Source organism: Cebidichthys violaceus, unplaced genomic scaffold (genome assembly GCF_023349555.1).
Source record: "Cebidichthys violaceus isolate CVI_PGR_0920_01 unplaced genomic scaffold, fCebVio1.0.p SCAF_2, whole genome shotgun sequence".
Taxonomy (NCBI): Eukaryota; Metazoa; Chordata; class Actinopteri; order Perciformes; family Stichaeidae; genus Cebidichthys; species Cebidichthys violaceus.
The window spans coordinates 18531180-18556804 of NW_027176372.1; the positions used below are offsets into that span (position 1 = coordinate 18531180).

At 40.2% G+C, this 25625-nt stretch overlaps 2 protein-coding genes and 17 non-coding genes across 19 annotated transcripts; 1 reads left to right on the top strand and 18 right to left on the bottom strand.

The window, feature by feature from the left end:
* Nucleotides 1-22516, top strand: fermt3b (FERM domain containing kindlin 3b). The gene is made up of 15 exons (XM_068714952.1): nucleotides 1-162; nucleotides 1583-1722; nucleotides 4422-4655; nucleotides 16622-16738; nucleotides 17338-17506; nucleotides 17853-17955; nucleotides 18052-18159; nucleotides 18665-18799; nucleotides 19052-19098; nucleotides 19274-19398; nucleotides 19971-20077; nucleotides 20242-20463; nucleotides 20755-20879; nucleotides 21364-21505; nucleotides 21727-22516. Exons 2-15 carry the CDS (start codon nucleotides 1599-1601, stop codon nucleotides 21904-21906), a joined length of 1938 nt encoding a protein of 645 aa, XP_068571053.1. The 5' UTR covers nucleotides 1-162; nucleotides 1583-1598; the 3' UTR covers nucleotides 21907-22516.
* Nucleotides 2318-2389, bottom strand: trnaw-cca (transfer RNA tryptophan (anticodon CCA)). Its single transcript has one exon. It is a non-coding gene; the product is annotated as a tRNA-Trp (tRNA).
* trnaw-cca (transfer RNA tryptophan (anticodon CCA)) lies at nucleotides 6453-6524 on the bottom strand. Its single transcript has one exon. It is a non-coding gene; the product is annotated as a tRNA-Trp (tRNA).
* On the bottom strand, nucleotides 6701-6772 carry trnaw-cca (transfer RNA tryptophan (anticodon CCA)). Its single transcript has one exon. It is a non-coding gene; the product is annotated as a tRNA-Trp (tRNA).
* On the bottom strand, nucleotides 7180-7251 carry trnaw-cca (transfer RNA tryptophan (anticodon CCA)). The gene has a single exon. It is a non-coding gene; the product is annotated as a tRNA-Trp (tRNA).
* On the bottom strand, nucleotides 7659-7730 carry trnaw-cca (transfer RNA tryptophan (anticodon CCA)). The gene has a single exon. It is a non-coding gene; the product is annotated as a tRNA-Trp (tRNA).
* Nucleotides 7907-7978, bottom strand: trnaw-cca (transfer RNA tryptophan (anticodon CCA)). The gene has a single exon. It is a non-coding gene; the product is annotated as a tRNA-Trp (tRNA).
* trnaw-cca (transfer RNA tryptophan (anticodon CCA)) lies at nucleotides 8150-8221 on the bottom strand. Its single transcript has one exon. It is a non-coding gene; the product is annotated as a tRNA-Trp (tRNA).
* On the bottom strand, nucleotides 8644-8715 carry trnaw-cca (transfer RNA tryptophan (anticodon CCA)). Its single transcript has one exon. It is a non-coding gene; the product is annotated as a tRNA-Trp (tRNA).
* Nucleotides 9123-9194, bottom strand: trnaw-cca (transfer RNA tryptophan (anticodon CCA)). The gene has a single exon. It is a non-coding gene; the product is annotated as a tRNA-Trp (tRNA).
* Nucleotides 9367-9438, bottom strand: trnaw-cca (transfer RNA tryptophan (anticodon CCA)). The gene has a single exon. It is a non-coding gene; the product is annotated as a tRNA-Trp (tRNA).
* trnaw-cca (transfer RNA tryptophan (anticodon CCA)) lies at nucleotides 9615-9686 on the bottom strand. The gene has a single exon. It is a non-coding gene; the product is annotated as a tRNA-Trp (tRNA).
* trnaw-cca (transfer RNA tryptophan (anticodon CCA)) lies at nucleotides 9859-9930 on the bottom strand. The gene has a single exon. It is a non-coding gene; the product is annotated as a tRNA-Trp (tRNA).
* On the bottom strand, nucleotides 12238-12309 carry trnaw-cca (transfer RNA tryptophan (anticodon CCA)). The gene has a single exon. It is a non-coding gene; the product is annotated as a tRNA-Trp (tRNA).
* On the bottom strand, nucleotides 12961-13032 carry trnaw-cca (transfer RNA tryptophan (anticodon CCA)). Its single transcript has one exon. It is a non-coding gene; the product is annotated as a tRNA-Trp (tRNA).
* trnaw-cca (transfer RNA tryptophan (anticodon CCA)) lies at nucleotides 13699-13770 on the bottom strand. The gene has a single exon. It is a non-coding gene; the product is annotated as a tRNA-Trp (tRNA).
* trnaw-cca (transfer RNA tryptophan (anticodon CCA)) lies at nucleotides 14909-14980 on the bottom strand. The gene has a single exon. It is a non-coding gene; the product is annotated as a tRNA-Trp (tRNA).
* Nucleotides 15157-15228, bottom strand: trnaw-cca (transfer RNA tryptophan (anticodon CCA)). Its single transcript has one exon. It is a non-coding gene; the product is annotated as a tRNA-Trp (tRNA).
* On the bottom strand, nucleotides 22470-25566 carry trpt1 (tRNA phosphotransferase 1). The gene is made up of 7 exons (XM_068714954.1): nucleotides 25371-25566; nucleotides 25071-25152; nucleotides 24514-24683; nucleotides 23649-23826; nucleotides 23471-23527; nucleotides 23252-23362; nucleotides 22470-23151 (listed from the first exon to the last, which is right to left on the bottom strand). Exons 1-7 carry the CDS (start codon nucleotides 25449-25451, stop codon nucleotides 23129-23131), a joined length of 702 nt encoding a protein of 233 aa, XP_068571055.1. The 5' UTR covers nucleotides 25452-25566; the 3' UTR covers nucleotides 22470-23128.
* Nucleotides 25567-25625: the final 59 nt, after the last annotated feature.

Genomic DNA, 25625 nt, shown 5'->3' on the forward strand with positions numbered 1-25625 from the left:
AGAAGTGACACAAGCAGCGCAGAAACAGCTACACAGACCACAACCTGCCCAGCCCGAGAGAGGAGAAACTTCTGCACAGTTTCATAGAAAACCTGGGAAACTACTTCAGAGATCTGACAGAGGCACAAGGGTCCCCCAGTTTCCATCTCTCAAAACCTGACGGTATTGTCTTTCAAAGTTTGTGTGTGTGAGAGTGTTTCGTGAGAGGAAGGGAGAGAGAGTAAGGCCATGCAGAGAGAGCGTGTTAAGGAAACGTGTGTATGTGTAAGGCTTCTAAATTTTAAGATTTGAGGTAATTTATTATCTCACAGCACTAAACAAAATAGAATGCCAGAAGTGAACTGGTTACAGATCATAATTAATAATAATAATACTTTAATTTTATATAGCGCTTTTCTAAGTACCCAAAGACGCTTTACATAGGGCAGAGAAAAACAGAACAAACAAAGATCAGAACTGAGATTCAGCAACAAGCAGATAAAGAAAGTGTAGGCCTCCGACAGAGGTAAGGAGGGGTGAAGCATTCATTGTTATACCATTGTCTGCGATACAAGTCTTTGAAAATACAGATACATGGGGCAAAGACACACATTTTAATCCTTGAATTTAATACATTTCAGATTGGCTTATATTTTCATACACATGCAGTGGGTCTCTGTATTGGCATTGGATGAGCATCTCGTCTGGGGCGGGTCAGAAAGCGGAAGTGTGTGTCCCTGGTGATAGTTCAAGTTAGAAACAGGAAGTGCTCATCACACTGGACATATTACCAGAATCAACTCACCCATCCAGTGTGTGTGTGTGTGTGTGTCAGTGTTACTCAGTATCATGTGATATTGAACCATGAGTTAAAGTTGTTTTCTTTCTCACAGTTGATTGGCTGACGTATGATTGACAGGTCATCTATCCTCTCTTTTTTAATATCTGAAATATTCTGTAAAACTCAAAGCAGGATTTTTATTATCAAAACTACAAAGTTCTTTCACACGTTTTGAGAGTGTTTTACAGTTGCAGATTTTCACTGCAGTTTTATACTTCTCAAAATTAATTATAAAGGCATTTTATGCACTGACGTGAAATAATGCAGGACACGTTAATATGTAGTGGGACTGAAATCAATTTTCATATTTTAGGCATGGAACGTTATACTGAAATGTGATGTTCTTGTTTTAGAGACTTTTTAATGTTTCCTCAGACATTATTGTTGCAGGCTATTTAAGTGCATCATTTCTCACTTGTGACATATAGGCCCCTACAATACTATTCGCTAAAACACTCAATTATTGAGTGTATAATGATACATCTGAACATTTTTCACCTAAGTGGTGGATCAACAAATGAAAGAGCAACCTCACTGATTAATTATAAGTCTTGTTCATCTTCTTCCTGTCCTTGACTGCTTTGTCTGAGCTGTCGAGCGCCAAACAAAATAATGACCGTTGTCACATATATAGATCATTTGAAGAGCATTTGTTGAGCAGCTTTTCACAACAAGTGGTTACCAATTTTACAATGTTACCAATCTCATTTCTTTGTCTCTCTCCCACGTTTGTCTTTCCTACTTTCTTCTCTTTTCTGTCAGACCTTCTTCTCCCAGTATGGCGGCGTGGGACCTTTCAGTCACGGTGGAGGACCTGGGGTCTGACGCGCCACCTGTCACCCTCAGCGTGGCCTCTGACCTCCACGTCGGAGGGGTTATCCTGAAGCTGGTGGAAAAGACACGTGGGTCACTGTCTGTCTCTGTTTGTCTCAGTCTCAGTACACACACTAAAAATAGTTACATTTGTTTGGACATGTGATACTTCACAAACAGTGTATAGGTAACACTTTAACATGATTTCTTGATACATCCTGTATGCATGAAATCATCATAAGTCAGTAAGTAACATAAACACACCTCTGTTTGCCCAAAATATGCTTTCAATAATTTTTCTTTTTGTTTGCACAAATACATTTTCATACCAAGCAATAACCATCTTCATTATGAGTCTTAACACTGCAAACATCCTGTCCTGTTTTGTCTTTTTGCATACATGTCATGCACTCTGTTATTAAACTATATTACAATCTTGAAATGTACAAGACAAGCAAATGTACATGATAAAGCTTTTCAAGTTAAAATACTGGCGAATAATACATTTAACAGAGACATTAAATGTGTGTCTACTCAATCAAATGACCATATAGCTTTTATTTTGATAGCAGATTTTTTTTTTAACTCCTAATTTAATTGCTAGTCGAAATGGTTTACTTACAACATCTTGAATGAGACCTATGAAACTATATTCCAAACAACAAATTCCAGAAACAATAACTTTGACTCTGACGTGATTTGAACACGCAACCTTCTGATCTGGAGTCAGACGCGCTACCGTTGCGCCACAGAGTCCGTTACACACTAATGTCCGAAGTGGGTATAGGTAACGTCCCATGTCATTGTTACGCAACGTTTCTGAGAGCTGGACTATAGTTCGAGGTAATATTATTAACTGATCACCAGTTTAACATTTGTCCCTGGTTTCCAGTCGCACCTGTCTGTCCACTGAGACTTACCAATTCTCTGACAAACTCCTGGTAAAACAGCAGGCTAAACAAGACCACTATGTCAAAGTAAGGGGATGTTACCGGGATAAACTAGTTAAAGGAATGTATGATTTTACTTGTCACTTTTTGTGTAGACTACTGCAGTGATTTTCAACCACTATGCCGCGGCACACCAGTGGGTCGTGAGAGATCGTCAGGTGTGCCGTGACAAAATGTCCAATTTTAATCGGTCCAAAAAAATATTATTTAGTTGCTGCAAATAATTTGCAATTGTTGAGCGTCTGAGCCTCCAATATAGTGGCTGTCTATGTAATAAATACTCTTCCATGCCAGTGGGTGACACTAGGTAGCGCAATAATGACCTTGTTAATTTAAGACAGTAGAATTAAATGATGCAATAAAGCGAAAGTTACCTTGGGTTTTGGATTTACTTTTAACTTTTAACTCCGACTGCACCGACTCCGTCATGCATGGTGTGCAGGGAAAAGCTATCCAACAGTGCCATGGTCCCACACTGAGTAAGGATCAACAAATTGAGAGACTTGTCATTACATTGTTAGCATATATGCTGTATTATGCTACAATGTGTCATTTTGTAAGTTTTTTGGTTGTTGGTGTGCTGCAGGATCTTTTTAATGTAAAAAAAATTACCGCGGCTTAGAAAAGGTTGAAAAACACTGGACTACTGTAACGCTGGCTTGCTGGATTTTTATGAAATGGGATTAAGGAGTGAAGACAAGCACTTCTCCATGTCATTAACATGTAGGGTTATGCTTACTTTATGGAACCAGCTGGGTCAATTAACAGTACCCTACTTTAGGTGAGCAATAGCTAACAGTAAAACAATGGGTGTTTCTCAATGTTTGCAGATTATAACTTCTGTTTAGCTAACTGATTAACCATGCTTAGAGGTAGCAATCCTCAATAACTCAACTGGTACGTTACTTGGTGATGTTAGCTAATGGCAAAGTTACCTTGGTTTCATTTGTTGTGGTTATAGTTGACCGTATGTAAAAAAATAAATCTATAATCTACTGTATACTGATTTGTGGAAAGGGATTGAATTAGGTTTCACTTTTGTGGTTTTCACATTTTATTGCACATACAGTAACAAGTGTAGTTGCCGTCAACTCAAGTATCCTTCACTTCACCTGGTCCACTTCACCCCAGCATGATATCTGCTTTAATTACATTAAAACTTTAAAAAGTACGAATAAAAACACCAGTAACGTCAGGGCTTATTAATACTTTGGTAATTTAGCACCGTGGCCCATTTAATACCAGGTTTCGGAACGCATCCCTACCTTCAGATGACGTAAAACGCGGATCGCTCTCGCTAGAGCCAGTGTCTGTTCTAGGCTGCTGTAGAAATATGGCGGTGAAAGATGGCGGACTGCGTGCAAGATGACCTGCTCGCTAAGTAGATATAAATGGCTTTTACTAAGCTAACGAAAACACTAGTATTCTTAGTTTCAGGTGATTGTACACTAATTAAAACATAGCTGTGAATATTATATTCCATTGCTGCCAATTAATCCCCCTAATTGTGACACACTGTTCTTTTATATTTTGACCCTGACGTGCTTTGAACATGCAATCATCTGATCTACACTCAGACGTGCTAGTGTTGCCCCTCTCAGAAGCGGTGGGAGTAAGTAAATTGATAGCATTTACTCTAGTTGTCAGTTTACTTTCCATTAAAATAATTTAAGTTTACATGTCCAGTGGTTCAGAGGCCACTTTCGAGTTCTTGATGTGAAAAAATGTCTCAAAGGGAAGAGGACAACTACAGATCATCTCACACATCAGAGTCCAAACTTAAGGATGTTCTGTGTTTCAGTTTGCAGCAATATCTGTTTTGTGTCGGTCCTCTATAGAGATACAGCGTGATTGGTCGGACCATGCGATATGGTGGGAGCAGAAGCAGCGGTGGCTGCTGCGAACAGCCTGGACTCTCGAGAAATATGGCATCCATGCAGACGCCCGGCTACTCTTTATGCCCCAACACAAGCCACTGAAGTTGGGTCTGCCCAACGGCACTACCCTGAGGCTCCGAGCCTGCTTCTCAAGCTCCGTCTTCCAGACCGTGATGGGTGTCTGCAGAATGCTGAGTGAGTCTCAGCCTTTTTTTATATTTCATTCCTTTCTGTCTTTCTGCTTTCATTTATTATTTTGTTCATTGTTTATTTATTTCCTTAAATTCTTTGCCTCCTTTGACTCTTCTTCCATTAATGTCTTCTTTCATCCCCTCTTGTTTTCTTCTTTGTTTCCTTGTTTCCACGTTTGGTTTTCTAAACTTGTTAATTTTCCTTGTTACCTCCTTGCTTTTTCCATTCCTTCCTTCCTTCCTTGGTGACTTTATTTGTTTCCTCCATTCCTTCTTTTGTTTCATTTTCCTTCCCTTTTCTTCGTTCCTTGTTTCGTTTCCTTCCATCTTTCCTTCGCTCTCCCCACCTTGTTTATTTCTATTTGTGTACTCCATTCCTTTCTTCATCCCTTCCTTCTTTCTTTCTTGACAGGCCTTCTTTCCTTTCTTCGTTCCTTGTGATCTTTAATCAAACAGAAAATGAAGAACCAAAATATTATCCTTGGTTGGATTTGAATATAAACTTTACTGTTCGAGAGTCAGACACACTACCATTGCACCACAATTGAGTTGATAATATCTATGGATTTTGAAGAAGGACCCTATCCTATCGGACTATCATTAAATAAACAGACTTCGAGGAACTAAAAAATTAACCTTGGCGTTATTTGAGCACGCACCTTTCTGTACTGGAGTCAGTTTACCATTGCTTTCCATTTTCAAAAAAGTAGAACACTGGAGGGGGGATATTGATAAATCACAAAATTAATTTAAACATCTGTTGAATGTCCATTCTCAAGTTCTTTGCGAGAACAATTTGTATTTGGGTTAGTAACCTAAACATTGACCCTGATGTGATTTGAACACGCACCCTCCTGATCTGGAGTCAGACACACTACCATTGCACCACAGAGTCTGTGAAGTCCTTGTTCCAAAAAAGTGAAGACTGGAAAAGGGACACTGATGAATATCAAGAAAATGTAGACGTCAATTCAGAATCTTTTTCGAAGTGATAAAACACGTAGATTTTGAGGAAGGACCCTATCCAATCAGACTATCATAAAACAGAGCTTGATGTATCTAAACATTGACCCTGACATGATTTGAATACGCACCCTTCTGATCTGGAGTCAGACGCACAACCATTGCACCAGAGTCTGTGATGACATTTTTCTAAAAAAGTGATTACTGTATAGGGGATACTGATGACTATCACGAAAATGTAGATGTCTATTCATTATCCGTTTTCGAGGCGATAAAACCTCAGGATTTCGACGAAGGACACTATCGAACAATCATTGATTAAACAAAGCTAATTTAACCAAAACTTTAACCCTGACGTGATTTGAACACACACCCATCTGATGTGGAGTCAGACGCTCTACCATTGCGCCACAGAGTCTTTGAATTCCCTTCTCCAAAAAACTGAAGACTGGAAAGGGGACACTGATGAATATCAAGGAATTGTAGACATCAATTCAGAATCGTTTTTGAGGTGATAAAACATCAAAATTTTGACAAAGGACCCCATCCGATCAGACAGTCATAAATTAAAAAGAGATAGAGTAAACTAAACATTGACCCGGACTTGATTTGAACACACAGCCTACTGATCTGGAGTCAGACGCGCTACCATTGCGCCACAGAGTCTGTGAAGGTCCTTTTCTAAAAAAGTGAAGACTGTATGGGGGACACTGATGAATATCAAGAAAATGTAGACGTCTATTCATTATCCGTTTTCGAGGTGATAAAACCTCAGGATTTCGACGATAGACCCTATTGAACAATCATTGATTAAACAAAGCTAAACTAACCTAAACTTTGACCCTGACGTGATTTGAACACGCACCCTTCTGGTCTGGAGTCAGACGTGCTACCGTTGCGCCACAGAGTCTTTGAATTCCTTCCTCCAAAAAAGTGATCGCTGGAAAGGGGACACTGATGAATATCAAGGAATTGTAGACGTCAATTCAGAATCGTTTTTGAAGCTATAAAACATCAAAATTTCGACAAAGGACCCTATCCAATCAGACAGCCATAAAGTAAACAGAAATGGAGTAACCCAAGGATTGACCCTGACGTGATTTGAACACGCACCCTTCTGATCTGGAGTCAGACGCGCTACCATTGCGCCACAGAGTCTTTGAATTCCTTTCTCCAATAAAGTGAAGACTGGAAAGTGGACACTGATGAATATCAAGAAAACGTAGACGTCAATTCACAATCTTTTTCGAAGTGATAAAACATCTAGATTTTGAGGAAGGACCCTATCCAATCAGACTGTCATAAATAAAACAGAGCATGATGTACCGAAACATTGACCCTGACGCACCCTTCTTTTCTGGAGTCAGACTCGCTACCATTGCGCCACAGACTCTGTGATGACATCTTTCTAAAAAAGTGATTACTGTATAGGGGATACTGATGAATATCAAGAAAATGTAGACGTCTATTCATTATGCATTTTTGAGGTGATAAAACCTCAGGATTTCGACGAAGGACACTATCGAACAATCATTGATTAGACATAGCTAATTTAACCTAAACATTGACCCTGACATGATTTGAACACGCACCCTTCTGATCTGGAGTCAGACGCGCTACCATTGCGCCACAGAGTCTTTGAATTCCTTTCTCCAATAAAGTGAAGACTGGAAAGTGGACACTGATGAATATCAAGAAAACGTAGACGTCAATTCACAATCTTTTTCGAAGTGATAAAACATCTAGATTTTGAGGAAGGACCCTATCCAATCAGACTGTCATAAATAAAACAGAGCATGATGTACCGAAACATTGACCCTGACGCACCCTTCTTTTCTGGAGTCAGACTCGCTACCATTGTGCCACAGACTCTGTGATGACATCTTTCTAAAAAAGTGATTACTGTATAGGGGATACTGATGAATATCAAGAAAATGTAGACGTCTATTCATTATCCGTTTTTGAGGCGATAAAACCTCAGGATTTCGACGAAGGACACTATCGAACAATCATTGATTAAACATAGCTAATTTAACCTAAACGTTGACCCTGACGTGATTTGAACACGCACTCTTCTGATATGGAGTCAGACGCGCTACCATTGCACCACAGAGTCTGTGATGACAGCTTTCTAAAAAAGTGAAGACTGGAAAGGGGACACTGATGAATATCAAGGAATTGTAGATGTCAATTCAGAATCGTTTTTGAAGCTATAAAACATCAAAATTTCGACAAAGGACCCTATCCAATCAGACAGCCATAAAGTAAACAGAAATGGAGTAACCTAAAGATTGACCCTGACATGATTTGAACACGCACCCTTCTGATCTGGAGTCAGACGTGCTACCATTGCGCCACAGAGTCTTTGAATTCCTTTCTCCAATAAAGCGAAGACTGGAAAGTGGACACTGATGAATATCAAGAAAACGTAGACGTCAATTCACAATCTTTTTCGAAGTGATAAAACATCTAGATTTTGAGGAAGGACACTATCGAACAATCATTGATTAAATGTAGCTAATTTAACCTAAACATTGACCCTGACGTGATTTGAACACGCACCCTTCTGATCTGGAGTCAGACGCGCTACCATTGCGCCACAGAGTCTTTGAATTCCTTTCTCCAAAAAAGTGAACACTGGAAAGGGGACACTGATGAATAGCAAGAAAATGTAGACGTCTATTCATTATCCGTTTTTGAGGTGATAAAACCTCTGGATTTCGACGAAGTACCCTATCAAACAATCATTGATTAAACAAAACTAATTTAACCGAAACTTTGACACTGACATGACTTGAACACTCACCCTTCTGATCTGGAGTCAGACTCACTACCATTGCACCACAGAGTCTTTGTATTCCCTTGCCAAAAATAAAGTGAAGACTGGAAAGGGGACACTGATGAATATCAAGACAATGTAGATGTCAATTCAGAATCGTTTTTGAAGCGATGAAACCTAAAAATTTCGACAAAGGACCCTATCCAATCAGACAACCATAAAGTAAACAGAAATGGAGTAACCTAAACATTGACCCTGACGTGATTTGAACACGCACCCTTCTGATCTGGAGTCAGACGCGCTACCATTGCGCCACAGAGTCTCTGAATTCCGTGCTCCAAAAAAGTGAAGACTGGAAAGTGGACACTGATGAATATCAAGAAAACGTAGACGTCAATTCAGAATCTTTTTCGAAGTGATAAAACATCTAGATTTTGAGGAAGGACCCTATCCAATCAGACTGTCATAAATAAAACAGAGCATGATGTACCGAAACATTGACCCTGACGCACCCTTCTGTTCTGGAGTCAGACTCGCTACCATTGCGCCACAGACTCTGTGATGACATCTTTCTAAAAAAGTGATTACTGTATAGGGGATACTGATGAATATCAAGAAAATGTAGATGTCTATTCATTATCCGTTTTTGAGGTGATGGAACTTCAGGATTTTGACGAAGGACACTATCGAACAATCATTGATTAAACATAGCTACTTTAACCTAAACATTGACCCTGACATGATTTGAACACGCACCCTTCTGATCTGGAGTCAGACGTGTTACCATTGCACCACAGAGTCTGTGATGACATAGTTCTAAAAAAGTGAAGACTGTATGGGGGACACTGATGAATATCAAGAAAATGTAGACGTCTAATCATTATCCGTTTTTGAGGTGATAAAACCTCAGGATTTCGACGAAGGACACTATCGAACAATCATTGATTAAACATAGCTAATTTAACCTAAACATTGACCCTGACGTGATTTGAACACGCACTCTTCTGATCTGGAGTCAGACGCACTACCATTGCGCCACAGAGTCTGTGATGATACCTTTCTAAAAAAGTGAAGACTGGAAAGGGGACACTGATGAATATCAAGGAATTGTAGATGTCAATTCAGAATCGTTTTTGAAGCTATAAAACATCAAAATTTCGACAAAGGACCCTATCCAATCAGACAGCCATAAAGTAAACAGAAATGGAGTAACCTAAAGATTGACCCTGACATGATTTGAACACGCACCCTTCTGATCTGGAGTCAGACGCTCTACCATTGCGCCACAGAGTCTTTGCATTTGTTTCTCCAATAAAGCGAAGACTGGAAAGTGGACACTGATGAATATCAAGAAAATGTAAACGTCTATTCATTATCCGTTTTTGAGGCGATAAAACCTCAGGATTTTGAGGAAGGACACTATCGACCAATCATTGATTAAACATAGCTAATTTAACCTAAACATTGACCCTGACGTGATTTGAACACGCACCCTTCTGATCTGGAGTCAGACGCGCTACCATTGCGCCACAAAGTCTGTGATGAAGTCTTTCTAAAAAAGTGAAGACTGTATGGGGGACACTGATGAATATCAAGAAAATGTAGACGTCTATTCATTATCCGTTTTTGAGGTGATAAAATCTCCGGATTTCGACGACGTACCCTATCAAACAATCATTGATTAAACAAAGCTAATTTAACCTAAACATTGACCCTGACTTGATTTGAACACTCACCCTTCTGATCGGGAGTCAGACGCTCTACCGTTGCGCCACAGAGTCTTTGAATTCCTTTCTCCAAAAAAGTGAACACTGGAAAGGGGACACTGATGAATAGCAAGAAAATGTAGACGTCTATTCATTATCCGTTTTTGAGGTGATAAAACCTCTGGATTTCGACGAAGTACCCTATCAAACAATCATTGATTAAACAAAACTAATTTAACCAAAACTTTGACACTGACATGACTTGAACACTCACCCTTCTGATCTGGAGTCAGACTCACTACCATTGCACCACAGAGTCTTTGTATTCCCTTGCCAAAAATAAAGTGAAGACTGGAAAGGGGACACTGATGAATATCAAGTCAATATACAGTTGTGGTCAAAAGTTTACATACACTTGTAAAGAACATAATGTCATGGCTCTCTTGAGTTTCCCCGTTATTTCTACAACTCTGATTTTTCTCTGATAGAGTGATTGGAACAGATACTTCTTTGTCACAAAAAACATTCATGAAGTTTGGTTCTTTCATGACTTTATTATGGGTTAACAGAAAAAGTGATCAAATCTGCTGGGTCAAAAATATACATACAGCAGTGCTAATATTTGGTTACATGTCCCTTGGCCATTTTCACTTCAATTAGGCGCTTTTGGTAGCCATCCACAAGCTTCTGGCAAGCTTCTCGTTGAATCTTTGACCACTCCTCTTGACAGAATTGGTGCAGTTCAGTTAAATTTGATGGCTTTCTGACATGGACTTGTTTCTTCAGCATTGTCCACATGTTCTCAATGGGATTTTAAGTCAGGACTTTGGGAAGGCCATTCTAAAACCCTAATTCTAGCCTGATTTAGCCATTCCATTACCACTTTTGATGTGTGTTTGGGGTCATCGTCCTGTTGGAACACCCAACTGCGCCCAAGACCCAACCTTTGGGCTGATGATTTTAGGTTATCTTGAAGAATTTGAAGGTAATCCTCCTTCTTCATTATCCCATTTACTCTCTGTAAAGCACCAGTTCCATTGGCAGCAAAACAGCCCCACAGGATAATACTACCACCACCGTGCTTGACGGTAGGCATGGTGTTCTTGGGGTTAAAGGCCTCACCTTTTCTCCTCCAAACATATTGCTGGGCATTGTGGCCAAACGGCTCGATTTTTGTTTTGTCTGACCACAGAACTTTCCTCCAGAAGGTCTTATCTTTGTCCATGTGATCAGCAGCAAACTTCAGTCGAGCCTTAAGGTGCCGCTTTTGGAGCAAGGGCTTCCTTCTTGCACGGCAGCCTCTCAGTCCATGGAGATGCAAAACACGCTTGACTGTGGACACTGACACCTGTGTTCCAGCAGCTTCTAATTCTTGGCAGATCTGCTTTTTGGTGGTTCTCGGTTGACTCTTCACCCTCCTGACCAATTTTCTCTCAGCAGCAGGTGATAGCTTGCGTTGTCTTCCTGATCGTGGCAGTGACAAAACAGTGCCATGCACTTTATACTTACAAACAATTGTTTGCACTGTTGCTCTTGGGACCTGCAGCTGCTTTGAAATGGCTCCAAGTGACTTTCCTGACTTGTTCAAGTCAATGATTCGCTTTTTCAGATCCATGCTGAGCTCCTTTGACTTTCCCATTGTAGCGTTTGTGGGCGTTTGTATCCAATGAGCCCTATTTAAATGGCCTCAGAGAAGTCACCAGTTGTAGTCACTCATAATCACTCACAAGAAGTTAAGAGGCCATGCTATGAAGCTCATTTCATTGACACAACTTTCTAAGTCACCAAAATTGCTAATTCATGTTGCTGTATGTATATTTTTGACCCAGCAGATTTTGTCACTTTTTCTGTTAACCCATAATAAAGTCATGAAAGAACCAAACTTCATGAATGTTTTTTGTGACAAAGAAGTATCTGTTCCAATCACTCTATCAGAGAAAAATCAGAGTTGTAGAAATAACTGGAAACTCAAGAGAGCCATGACATTATGTTCTTTACAAGTGTATGTAAACTTTTGACCACAACTGTAGATGTCAATTCAGAATCGTTTTTGAAGCGATGAAACCTAAAAATTTCGACAAAGGACCCTATCCAATCAGACAACCATAAAGTAAACAGAAATGGAGTAACCTAAACATTGACCCTGACGTGATTTGAACACGCACCCTTCTGATCTGGAGTCAGACGCGCTTCCATTGCGCCACAGAGTCTCTGAATTCCTTCCTCCAAAAAAGTGAAGACTGGAAAGTGGACACTGATGAATATCAAGAAAACGTAGACGTCAATTCAGAATCTTTTTCGAAGTGATAAAACATCTAGATTTTGAGGAAGGACCCTATCCAATCAGACTGTCATAAATAAAACAGAGCATGATGTACCGAAACATTGACCCTGACGCACCCTTCTGTTCTGGAGTCAGACTCGCTACCATTGCGCCACAGACTCTGTGATGACATCTTCCTAAAAAAGTGATTACTGTATAGGGGATACTGATGAATATCAAGAAAATGTAGACGTCTATTCATTATCCGTTTTTGAGGTGATGGAACTTCAGGATTTTGACGAAGGACACTATCGAACAATCATTGATTAGACATAGCTAATTTAACCAAAACATTGACCCTGACGTGATTTGAACACGCACCCTTCTGATCTGGAGTTAGAAGCTCTACCATTGCGGGACAGAGTCTTTGCATTTATTTCTCCAAAAAAGTGAAGACTGGAAAGGGGACACTGATGAATATCAAGAAAATGTAAACGTCTATTCATTATCCGTTTTTGAGGCGATAAAACCTCAGGATTTCGACGAAGGACACTATCGAACAATCATTGATTAAACATAGCTAATTTAACCTAAACATTGACCCTGACGTGATTTGAACACGCACCCTTCTGATCTGGAGTCAGACGTGCTACCATTGCACCACAGAGTCTGTGATGACATAGTTCTAAAAAAGTGAAGACTGTATGGGGGACACTGATGAATATCAAGAAAATGTAGACGTCTATTCATTATCCGTTTTTGAGGTGATAAAACCTCAGGATTTCAACGAAGGACACTATCGAACAATCATTGAAAAGACATAGCTAATTTAACCGAAACATTGTACATGACGTGATTTGAACATGCACCCTTCTGATTTGGAGTCAGAAGCTCTACCATTGCGCCACAGAGTCTTTGCATTTGTTTCTCCAAAAAAGTGAAGACTGGAAAGGGGACACTGATGAATATCAAGAAAATGTAGACGTCTATTCATTATCCGTTTTTGAGGCGATAAAACCTCAGGATTTCGACGAAGGACACTATCGAACAATCATTGATTAAACATAGCTAATTTAACCTAAACATTGACCTTGACATGATTTGACCACTCACCCTTCTGATCTGGAGTCAGACTCACTACCATTGCACCACAGAGTCTTTGTATTCCCTTGCCAAAAAAAAAGTGAAGACTGGAAAGGGGACACTGATGAATATCAAGACAATGTAGATGTCAATTCAGAATCGTTTTTGAAGCTATAAAACATCAAAATTTCGACAAAGGACCCTATCCAATCAGACAGCCATAAAGTAAACAGAAATGGAGTAACCTAAACATTGACCCTGACGTGATTTGAACACGCACCCTTCTGATCTGGAGTCAGACGCGCTACCATTGCGCCACAGAGTCTTTGAATTCCTTGCTCCAAAAAATGGAGACTGGAAAGTGGACACTGATGAATATCAAGAAAACGTAGACATCAATTCAGAATCTTTTTCGAAGTGATAAAACATCTAGATTTTGAGGAAGGACCCTATCCAATCAGACTGTCATAAATAAAACAGAGCATGATGTACCGAAACATTGACCCTGACGCACCCTTCTGTTCTGGAGTCAGACTCGCTACCATTGCGCCACAGACTCTGTGATGACATCTTTCTAAAAAAGTGATTACTGTATAGGGGATACTGATGAATATCAAGAAAATCTAGATGTCTATTCATTATCCGTTTTTGAGGTGATGGAACATCAGGATTTTGACGAAGGACACTATCGAACAATCATTGATTAGACATAGCTAATTTAACCGAAACATTGACCCTGACGTGATTTGAACATGCACCCTTCTGATCTGGAGTTAGAAGCTCTACCATTGCGCCACAGAGTCTTTGCATTTATTTCTCCAAAAAAGTGAAGACTGGAAAGGGGACACTGATGAATATCAAGAAAATGTAGACGTCTATTCATTATCCGTTTTTGAGGCGATAAAACCTCAGGATTTCGACGAAGGACACTATCGAACAATCATTGATTAAACATAGCTAATTTAACCTAAACATCTACCCTGACGTGCTTTGAACACACACCCTTCTGATCTGGAGTCAGACGCGCTACCATTGCACCACAGAGTCTGTGATGACGTCTTTCTAAAAAAGTGATGACTGGAAAGGGGACACTGATGAATATCAAGAAAATGTAGACGTCTATTCATTATCCGTTTTCGAGGTGATAAAACCTCAGGATTTCGACGAAGGACACTATCGAACAATCATTGATTAGACATAGCTAATTTAACCAAAACATTGACCTTGACGTGATTTGAACACGCACTCTTCTGATCTGGAGTCAGAAGGTCTACCATTGCACCACAGAGTCTTTGCATTTATTTCTCCAAAAAATTGAAGACTGGAAAGGGGACACTGATGAATATCAAGAAAATGCAGATGTCTATTCATTATCCGTTTTTGAGGTGATAAAACCTCTGGATTTCGACGAAGTACCCTATCGAACAATCATTGATTAGACATAGCTAATTTAACCGAAACATTGACCCTGACATGATTTGAACACGCACCCTTCTGATCTGGAGTCAGACGCGCTACCATTGCGCCACAGAGTCTTTGAAATCCTTTCTCCAAAAAAGTGAAGACTGGAAAGTGGACACTGATGAATATCAAGAAAACATAGACGTCAATTCAGAATCTTTTTCGAAGTGATAAAACATCTAGATTTTGAGGAAGGACCCTATCCAATCAGACTGTCATAAATAAAACGGAGCTTGATGAACCGAAACATTGACCCTGACGTGACTTGAACACGCACCCTTCTGATCTGGAGTCAGACGCGCTACCATTGCGCCACAGAGTCTGTGAAGGTCTTTTTCTAAAAAAGTGAAGACTGTATGGGGGACACTGATGAATATCAAGACAATGTAGATGTCAATTCAACGTCTGTTCTGGAGTTTTTGTGCGGAAATTATTTTAAATTGCTCCTAATCTTTTTTGTTAACTTTTGCTCGTAAACATTGTTAATTATCCTAAAAGTCTTATCAGTGTCTTGCAATTCAGAGGCCATTTTCTGTTTTTTGAGGTTAGAGAGTCTCAGACTTTAACAAAGGACCTAATCCTGTTTGTACGGCACGACCATTGTGCCACAGTCTGTTCAATCCGACATTCCAAAAAAGTCCATATTAGATTGAGGATATTGAAAAAATAAAGTATTTAGAATTCAGTTCAATTGCCATTTTTGAGTTCTTGACATGAAAATAATTGTGACTTTAAATTGCTGGTAAGGTGATCATTTTAGTGCAATTTTTAATCCACATTTTCAATGGCCATTTTTCACTTCTTGAGTTGAGAGATTCTCTGGAACTTGATGAAGGACTCTATCCTGTCTGACAATCAGTGACGTGCGGTGAGATTTGTGTCTGGTGAGGCACTGACACTACATAAGTCAGATTTACAAATATATGAACCATTTAAATGACATTAATACCACAGATAAGTAGAGAAATAGTAATATTTATTTTATTTTCGCATTATTTGTTTTTTACTTGTCATGATGACAGGTGAGGCTCTGCCTCAACTGCCTCCCCTGACCACACGTCCCTGCTGACAATCATTTATTAAACAGAGCTTTGGGAATACAAATATTGACCCTGACATGAACTCAACATGCACTCCGCTGTGGAGTCAGACACACTATCGTTGTGCCAGCAAAGCTGTTGTTTCCAAAAAAATCATAAGAGGAGCGGAGACATTTTAATTACTTCAAATTATTTTTATCTTAATTGCTAGTCTAGTCATTTCATTTTCCATTTATTCAGGGCCATTTTCTTGTTCTTGGGGTGAGAAAGTCTAATTGTTGATGAAAGATTTCAACATACCTGTCTGACCATCGTATATTAACCAGAGCTTTAAATATCAATTAACAGAAATATTGGCACTGATGTAATTTCACAACCTTCTAATTTAGAGTTGGGTGCGCTACCGTTGCACCAAAGAGTCTGCAATAGCAGTGCAAGGGGGTGAATTGGTAAAGAATGTATCATGTCACACATACTGGCATCGTAAAAGTTTCATCAAACACATTTACCGAAAAAACCTGTACGCATGTTGCTGTTGGTCAATGTACTGTTCCCATTGTGATCAGGCTGTCTCCTATACTTATTTATTTCTGTCACTATTAAAGCTGAGACATAGTCAGTCTGTTTAAAAAGGCTAATTTCTTCTGTGCCATTTTCTCGCTGTTGCCTACACAGATATCCGTCACCCCGAGGAGCTCTCGCTCCTTCGGCCTATCGAGGAGAAAAAGAAGAAGAAAGATAAAGACTCGGCTGAGGAGATCTACGACCTGACCAAAGTGCCCCTTTCCTCGGGTACACTCATCACATTTCATTCACACTGCTTACTTGACATGCACATTTTATAACCGGTGGCTTAATAAGACTTAGAGTAGATGCAGAAATAATACAAATCCTTGAATAAACTGTCAAAATGAAGGATTATTTGAACTGTTTTATTTGTCAAAAATCACATTTTTACAACTTTGTCTTTTAACTTTCCATTAATTGCAAACTTCGGTACAACATGTCCAATGGTCTGCCGTTTTTTCAGTATAGTCAGCATAGCAAATCAGATGGACTACATTTGGTAACAATATTCATCATTTCTGGAGTCATTTTTGCCTCTGATGAGGGTATTTATGATGATGGGGTCTGAGACCAGTACTCCTCAAAAGGCTTGATACACACAGAGAGTCTACCTGTAAATCATCCAAAGGTAGACCTGAAGCTTGGTGGAGAAGATTAATCAAGTTTAAAATACACCCAAAAGCCATTTTTATCTGACTGTTTTCTTAAGCAGGTACTGTGCATTTTATAGCATAAAGTGTGCCAAGTTATGAGAGAGGTCAGACTCTCTACAAAATCCCCTCCTTGGAAAATTTGACTGTAACCCTCCTACGCTTGCTTTGCAGCATCCCGGCCCTGTCTGTATAATGGCATGCCTGCTCATTTTGCTGACTCACCTCAGATGGAGGCCGTCTACAAGATGCTGTCAGTCACCCAGCCTCCCCCCGCCCCCGAGGTCATAGCCAAGCAGTACCGCGCGGCCAGTGTGGTGGACAAGGCACACATCAACGGCAGGTATGCCTTCACACATATCAATCTGGTAAACTTCTCCTTTATGTCAAGACCAACAACAGTCTGTGGATACATATATAATAACATCATCTTCTTTAGGTTCTGCTGTGGTCACCCACAGAGTAAAAATCTCTGTTGAATCTATATTGCTGGGAACTATTGTTTGTTGACAAATGTGCTCCTTTTGTCACCACTTACCACAGTCTTGATAATTGAAGTTGGGTTACTCAACATAATTTTCAGTTTCTACCAGATCATCCTGCACTCACATGGGTTGGCCAATATATATATAGTGTATGTGCATTGCATATAAACTCATAAACATGTACTTATTCTCTTTCCCTCTCAGGTGGTTGGACTCATCCCGTTGTCTCATGCAGCAGGGAATCCAGGAAAATGATAGAGTCTGGCTTCGCTTTAAATACTTTTCCTTCTATGATATAGATCCCAAGGTTTGTGTGAGTGTGTGTGTCCATGTTGTTTTTATAGGGACAGTATGTGTGTCTGGTATTTCATTCCTCTCTTGATTTCTTCCTCCGGCCGTGCAGTATGATGTTGTGCGTCTGACCCAGCTGTATGAGCAGGCGCGCTGGGCCATCCTGCTAGAGGACATCGACTGCACCGAGGAGGAGATGATGTTGTTTGGAGCTCTACAGGTACAAAACACTGCTGCTGACATGGGAACATATCTGTCGATGGGGATGCAAACACTGAAAACAGCATGTTACAAAAATAAAGTTTAGGAAGTGGGCATTTCCTGAAACATGAAACTCTTTAAATGTCACATATTACAGGAAATAAAAATCTTACCAAATTTATATGTGAATATTGTCAAAGACATGTGATTACTAATTTTAAATTGACCCAAAAATCTTTTAATACACTTTAAATTAGTCCAAATCTCTGGGTTAGAAAAGATGTTGACAAATTAAATATCAAAAAGCATCTTTGTATATATATATATATATATATATATATATATATATATATATATATATATATATACTCAGTTGTTTTGGCTAAAGACTTTAAGCTATAAAATTTCTTTTAGAACTGATATTTTAAAAAGTATCCAGATGATACAATCACACACATATTGAGTTGTTTTTCTCCTTTAACACCCAGTACATATTCGTCTCTCTTACACTCAAACTCCTGTAGTACCACATCAGTAAGGTGACTCAGTCGGAGCCCCAGATGCTGAGCTCCAGTGCAGCCATGGATGACCTGGAGTCTGCCCTGCAGTCCCTGGAGGTCAAGATGGAGGGAGAGAGCAGCTCCGCGTCCGAGATGCTGGTCAGACATATTGGATGTTGTCTCACCTTAATCTTAATCATTTTAATATCTCATATTTTGACAGTCAGAGGTGTGTAATAATTTAAGTAAATGATCTAATGATTTTAACAGACTATAAGTGTTTTAGCACTTTTACTCATTTACATGTTTTTTTAGAAAGAACCCAAAATAATCCACAAAAAAACATTTAAGAAGAAGGCAAGAGAAGAGTATTCTTTTGTTCACTCAAAAACTTCTTTGTCTTTTATCCAGGAAAACATGACCGCACCGGATCTCAACGACTACCTGAAGATATTCAGGTGACATTCACTTTCCAACCACCCATCGGCATTAATAACAGATGTTGGCCTCTTCTGTCTTTGATGTGATGAGTTAAAATAGAGCAAAGCACATACTTTCTGAAAAAAAGTATGTGCGCCCCATTTTCTAGCCAATGTAAGTAGATAACATGAGCAATGTGATTGCATGTTTCAGGCCAAAGAGGCTGACTCTGAAGGGATATAAGCAGTACTGGTTCAAGTTCCAGGACACCTCCATCTCTTATTTCAAGAGCAAAGAGGAGAGCATCGGAGAGCCCATTCAACAGATTAACCTCAAAGGTACTGATTATATTATTGCACTTTTCATTATTAAGATATTTTTCTGCTATGTCACCAATGTATCAGTTATCAATAGGTTTGTACGAATTAGTGGCCGATGTCATACTTCCGCAACCTGTTAATTGTGTATCATCTCTGCTTAAAAGTGGCCACATGCTACACTATAATGTCATGCTTACAAGGAAAGATAAACACACGCACACACAGTGCTTTCCTTATATGGTAAAAAGTGAGAGTGCTGCTCTCAAGTCTCTTCCTCCTCAGTCAGTGAGAAGTTAATGAAGTCACTGGTAATCCTAGATCAGTACTATAAACCACTGAAGGATGCATTTTTTAACACTGGATTCTGGGCTCAAAGAAGAAATGAAGCATTAATAAAAACAAAATATAACACTAATGCACTTGACAGCATAAATAGAGAAAATCAACTGTGACTCAACCGGCTTAGTCTAGACTATATATTCAAAATGTCATGGAAGCCTGGCTCAGTGGTGTTGCTTCATTTCTATATCCAACCCATTGATGTCATATTTCACTATTGGGAGTTTGTTTGATATTTTTCCTGCACACAGGATGTGAGGTGGCTCCGGACGTTAACGTGACGGCACAGAAGTTCTTAATCAGACTCCTGATACCAGCGCCTGAGGGCATGAATGAGGTCTATCTGCGCTGTGAAAACGTGAGGACATGTGTGTGGATATGGGACATCCTGTCATTTCCACCACATCACTTTCAACACCTCTATCTTTATCTCACCTCGCTGACCAGAACCTCACGAGTCTCTCTCTCTCTCTCTCTCTCTCTCTCTCTCTCTGCTCTGCGTGTTTGCCTCTCGCCCTCCAGGAGCAGCAGTATGCTCAGTGGATGGCTGGGTGTCGACTGGCCTCCAAAGGCAAGACTCTGGCCGACAGCAGTTTCCAGAATGAGATCCAGAGCATCCGCTCCTTCCTGGCGATGCAAAAGACCAGCTCCGGTTCCCATGGCAACGCACCTACTAACGATGAAAGCATCAATACTCACAGTCTGGTGTCGCCACGCTACCATAAGAAGTACAAAACCAAACAGGTACAGAAGACGTGGAACAGGCACACAAAACAATGAATATAGGACATCTTTTATCAGGAGGCAGCTAGAGTACAGAACTATTGGATCGCACTAATCTCTCTTTTACTGATCCTGAGTACAGAACATGACATTTAGCAGTGGCCCAAATCTCCAACTAGAATGAAGTTAATAATTTTTCGGGACTGCAGCATAGGGATTTTGCACAATTCAGCTAATTGAACAGTTCTGCAGCATGAGGCAGCAAAAATATAATTACATCTGATCTTTTACCGTGTGCATGTGCTCCTCCAGCTGACCCCTCGTATCCTGGACGCCTACCAGAACGTGGCTCAGCTCTCACTGACAGATGCAGTGATGCGCTTCCTGCAGATCTGGCAGGCCCTGCCCGACTTTGGGCTCTCATACGTGGTTGTCAGGTTTGAAGTTCAATTTGAAGCTTTTCAGAAATGATTGAATGCCAGCTAGCATTAATTTGGGACCATTTTGTCAACATGCAAAAACTAGAGCGATCAATGTTAAAATATTAGTGTAACTGGGTAAAGACATAACATAACAAGGTAAACATATATGTAGAGATTACTGTTAAAGTCCACAGGCAGAAATAAAGATTGTTTTTAAAAAATGTTTTGAGTTCCTATCAAAAAATTGTAGCTGTTCCAGTCCCAGTCAGACATAACTCTGCAGATGAATTACTGGTTTGGGAAACGTTCTGAAACAAGCTTCCGTATCCTCCGGGATCGTATTGTAAATATGATTGTAATGGTGGAAAACACAGAAGTGGTATCCGAGTGTAATCCAGCAAGCACTCAAGTCAGCGTCACGTTTTTGAGGATTAAAACTTGTCTTTCGTCTGAGCAAGATTTTTAGAGGAAAGAAGCTGAAGACGTTTTTGCCCAACAGGTTTAAGGGCAGTCGAAAAGACGAGGTACTAGGCATTGCTCCCAACCGTCTGATCCGCATCGACCTGGCCGTGGGTGACGTGGTTAAGACCTGGCGCTACAACAACATGAAGCAGTGGAACGTCAACTGGGACATACGACAGGTGACAATACTTCTCTCTGACCGAGCAGTCTGCAAAGTCTAAACGTTTGTTTCTAGGAATATGTGGTTGGGAATTAGCTTAAGAGAAACAAAGTTTCTTTCGTTATTTTTTTAGCTACGGTTTCCCAGGCGTGTTTCTTCTGCTTATAAAGATATCTTATAAAATCTTATCAAAGGAATCTCATATCTGCTCTTCTATTGCTTTGCTTCTGACTCCTCCAGGTGGCCATAGAGTTTGAAGGCAACATCAACATTGCTTTTGCCTGCGTGACTGCCGACTGCAAAATCGTTCATGAGTTTATTGGAGGCTACATTTTCATGTCGACACGCAGTCATGCAAAGAGCGACACGCTCAATGAGGAGCTCTTCCACAAGCTGACCGGCGGCCATGAAGCTCTCTGAGACTAAAACCCACAATCACAAAAGAAAAAACCCACATCAGATCTCCTGGTGTGTCTCAACTGTGGAAAAACATGTGGAATTGTATTTTACGTTCCATTCAGGCTACGACAAAAACATCACAACTGTAAAACAAATGGACAAAATGAGATAATCTGTTTCTTTTGTAAATGTGTTACAACCCACCTTGTCAGTTTATCCCAAGTTTTTATATAGTCTTTGTTACATACACACACACCCTGTCATAATCTATCAGTGGGTGGACAACATGTTCAGACAGTTCAAGACTCCGGTGGTCCTCATGCTGACTTCCCCTTTACTTCAGGATGGACAGCTGCTGGGCCAAACTGCTGGACCTCAGGTCCTGATCAGCAGACTTGAAACTCAAGGCAATGTAATATCAACAGTTGCATCAGCCAGCAGCAACTTTTCTGTTTCGCCTCACTGTATGGAGACTTGCTTTCGTACAGGATAGAAAGCCTTGCTTTGTCCAGAGCTGCAGACTTATTGCCAGCAGCCACATTATCACAGCCAAGAGTCAACAGCAAATAGTAGAAAAACGCAAATAAACTTATAGACAACAAACATTTATTAAAATAAATACAGAAATTCACTTTTCATTGTGTCGTCTTCACTCCTTATGGTCATGACATGTGGTGGTAATTTCTGTTATTTCCTTACCAGGAAGCTTCTAACCATTTATCTCCCCTCACATGCTGTGTGTGTGTGTGTGTGTGTGTGTGTGTGTGTGTGTGTGTGTGTGTGTGTGTGTGTGTGTGTGTGTGTGTGTGTGTCCATATCTTACAGTTACAGTTACAGCAATCCGTTAACTAAAACCACAGTGTCTGTATCCTCTGCTTTCCTATATTAGTCAAGGGACAATCCACACATAAAGTATATCTTCAATCGACATTTAAAGTCTGTTTGTAACCAGAGTTATATATTTTACAATTTATGGTGAAATTATCTTGGTAGTCAATGTCTGCCATAGTTTATTTAGCACTTACAATACAAAGGACAGAAAAAAGCCTCTATACTATATAAAATATACCTCCTCAAAGCCGTCCTGATGCTTTCAATAATGACACAAAAATTTAAAGTTTAGCAATTTAGTCCCATTTCGGATGATACCAAGGGAACTAGGATAAGCATCAACCAACCATGGGATGCTAGCACAGTCAGATGAGTCCTGCTATGACCAATGACTCAGCAGTATCCTCTGATGCTACTGCAGTGGTAGGATGCTCCCTGAAACAGGAAAAAAAGTGACTTTAGTGACGCAAATGGCTCTCGATCCAAGTTTTAAAAGAATCTAAAACTTAGTGAATCACGTGATAGTTTTTCTTACTTGTAGGTCTCAGTTTTAAGGCTTGGCTAAAGTATTTAGGGAGAAGTTTTCCCTCTGCGTCACCTGCAGTCAGCAACACACCGTTATCTGACCAGAAGAACTCAATGCCGTCTGTACAGATACACACACACACACACAAAACATATAAGAGAGATTCTTGCCTAAACATATAGACTGAATCAAGTGTAATGAGTAGCAGTCATTAGTGGCTGAGCTTACCAGCGAGAGCTTTGGAGACATCAATATACACAGCTAGATCACAGTCTTTCCTCATGCCTGGTGGAAAAATCAATGACACCAATTAGTCTAAATGTTCAGCTGACTTCTCTCTATCTCACACACACACACACACACACACACACACACACACACACACACACACACACACACACCTTACCGCTGATGACGCCTTCCTCCCCTGGCAGGCCCGGTGCCAGGTGGATGTGTGTCCTCCTCATGCGGCTCAGGCCCTGCTGCTGGATGGAGCTCCAGTTGCGGAGGTAGGAGCCATGGACGGCCTCAGTAGGGCAGTCTGGAGAACCAGCCAGGACCGGTTTCAGCTCCAAATCCGTAACCTGACCACAACAATGCAACAAGAGTTGTTAACACAGCATTTAAGAAGTGTTTTCTTTTGACCAGATTAAGTGCTAATACACAGAAAATAACTAACCTGCCTGAAGGGAAATCTGAGCTGTATCAGAATGCATCGCTTAACTATTTGTTACGATCTTGTAATCAAACTACTATCAGGATAAAAATCCAAGACCAATGACGGTTTGTACATCCCGTGTTCTGCTGACATGTCAATATCTGCAACACATGACAACACATGACAAAAAAGATAACACAATCAAATGAAGTAAATGTAATCAAAGCTGAAATGCATGTTAGCACCAGAGTTGCTGTTATCCCCCAATGTTCTTTTTGTACCTTCACCTAGGACTGAAATATTATATTTCCCTTTTAGACTGATTGTCAGAGGACTAACAGCCTCTGTCATCTGAAAATTAGATTCATATTTTGAAGGTGTAAATTGGTTTATTACATTTGTATGCACTCAGAGTTAATTTTCCTTCTGAAGGAAGTAAATTGAAGTCATTGAAATTGAAGTTAGTTGGTCCACAAGAAAGTAAATGTTTCTATCTCAAAGCAATTTTGGTGTAAATTGATTATACTAAATATAGAATCTACTCAGGGGGATAATACATCCTGGCACGCTGGTTTTGCTGATGAAATTAAATATAGATGAAACATAGATATACCTGTAATGAATGGCCCTGACTGGCTCGAATCTGCAGGCGGCCGTCCTCCGGATGGGGGCAAAGCTTAAAGCGCTGCTTTTCATTGGTGGCCACGACTCTTTCGACGTCTTCCAATGAGTATGAGCGGAACTGCGGGTGAGCCAAGAGTTCCTCCACAAACATGAAGCCATCTATGAGGACAGTTGACTTTGGTCACGTTTCCTACAATGCATTCTCTCTCTTGAACTTAACTCTTTGCACGCTGGATTGAATTACATTTACATTATGCAAGCGTTTTGTGAAACTGAGCATACAGATGTTGGTTTTGCAGAAGCCCAGGAAAGTAAGCCTTTACCACATTATCACCTTGGTTTTTAAGGTACTTTGACTATTGAGTGGGCAAACATTATTTATTCAAATGAAGCAGCCAAATATATAATTTTCAATATAGTTTAATAGCTGTCTGTTTGAACCAGGCCAGGTCCACACTTGTAATGCTAATAAAGTTGTCAGAATTTGTGAAAGTATCAGGGAAAAGGGACACTTGTGCTACCTGGACCAGGTTGTGAGCAGCTCACCTGTACCCATTTGAAGACCCATATGGTTGGCTCCATGGCGAAGAGCATACGACATGGCTTTAGACAGGCGGACATCTCTGTCCTTGTAGGGGAGAAGGTGTCACTCAAAGCAGACAACACTCACACTCAAATTCAGGTCTAATTATAGCTCTGGTTTAAATATAGGAGCTTGACTTTACCATACCTAACAATTCATACTGCCTGCCATGATACAGGGGTGTCATGAGTCAGATATCAGTCTGTGAACTAGGACAGAAATGGGACAATATTAATAATATATATAGGGCTCCAGTCTCTCACCTCTCCACCACGACATCCTCTCTTTCTTCTCCCTCCTCTTCCTTCTCTTCCACTGTCCATTTTTAAATGCAGGCAGCTCATTCAGATCATGATTAAAAGCTGTTAGATACTTTGCCAACAAATTGTAACTATTTATAAATCAGCAAAACGTCTCACCGGGATCGCACTATTGTAAACAAACGTGCAACTTCCTATATTTCCTGTTTATTCTCATTCTTCGCATGTAGGTGGCGCTGTGGCGGAGCACCACAGAAG

What these genes read in the sequence shown, in the direction of transcription:
- fermt3b (XM_068714952.1), top strand. Translation starts at nt 1,599, where the DNA reads ATGGCGGCGTGGGACCTTTCAGTCACGGTGGAGGACCTGGGGTCTGAC. An exon ending in AAGGCACACATCAACGGCAG is followed by an intron (nt 17,507 to 17,852) that starts GTATGCCTTCAC and finishes TTTCCCTCTCAG; the next exon opens with GTGGTTGGACTCATCCCGTT. An exon ending in TCTATCTGCGCTGTGAAAAC is followed by an intron (nt 20,078 to 20,241) that starts GTGAGGACATGT and finishes CTCGCCCTCCAG; the next exon opens with GAGCAGCAGTATGCTCAGTG.
- trpt1 (XM_068714954.1), bottom strand. Translation starts at nt 25,451, where the DNA reads ATGAGCTGCCTGCATTTAAAAATGGACAGTGGAAGAGAAGGAAGAGGA. An exon ending in GTCAGGGCCATTCATTACAG is followed by an intron (nt 23,827 to 24,513) that starts GTATATCTATGT and finishes TGTTGTGGTCAG; the next exon opens with GTTACGGATTTGGAGCTGAA. An exon ending in GGAGGAAGGCGTCATCAGCG is followed by an intron (nt 23,528 to 23,648) that starts GTAAGGTGTGTG and finishes TTTTTCCACCAG; the next exon opens with GCATGAGGAAAGACTGTGAT.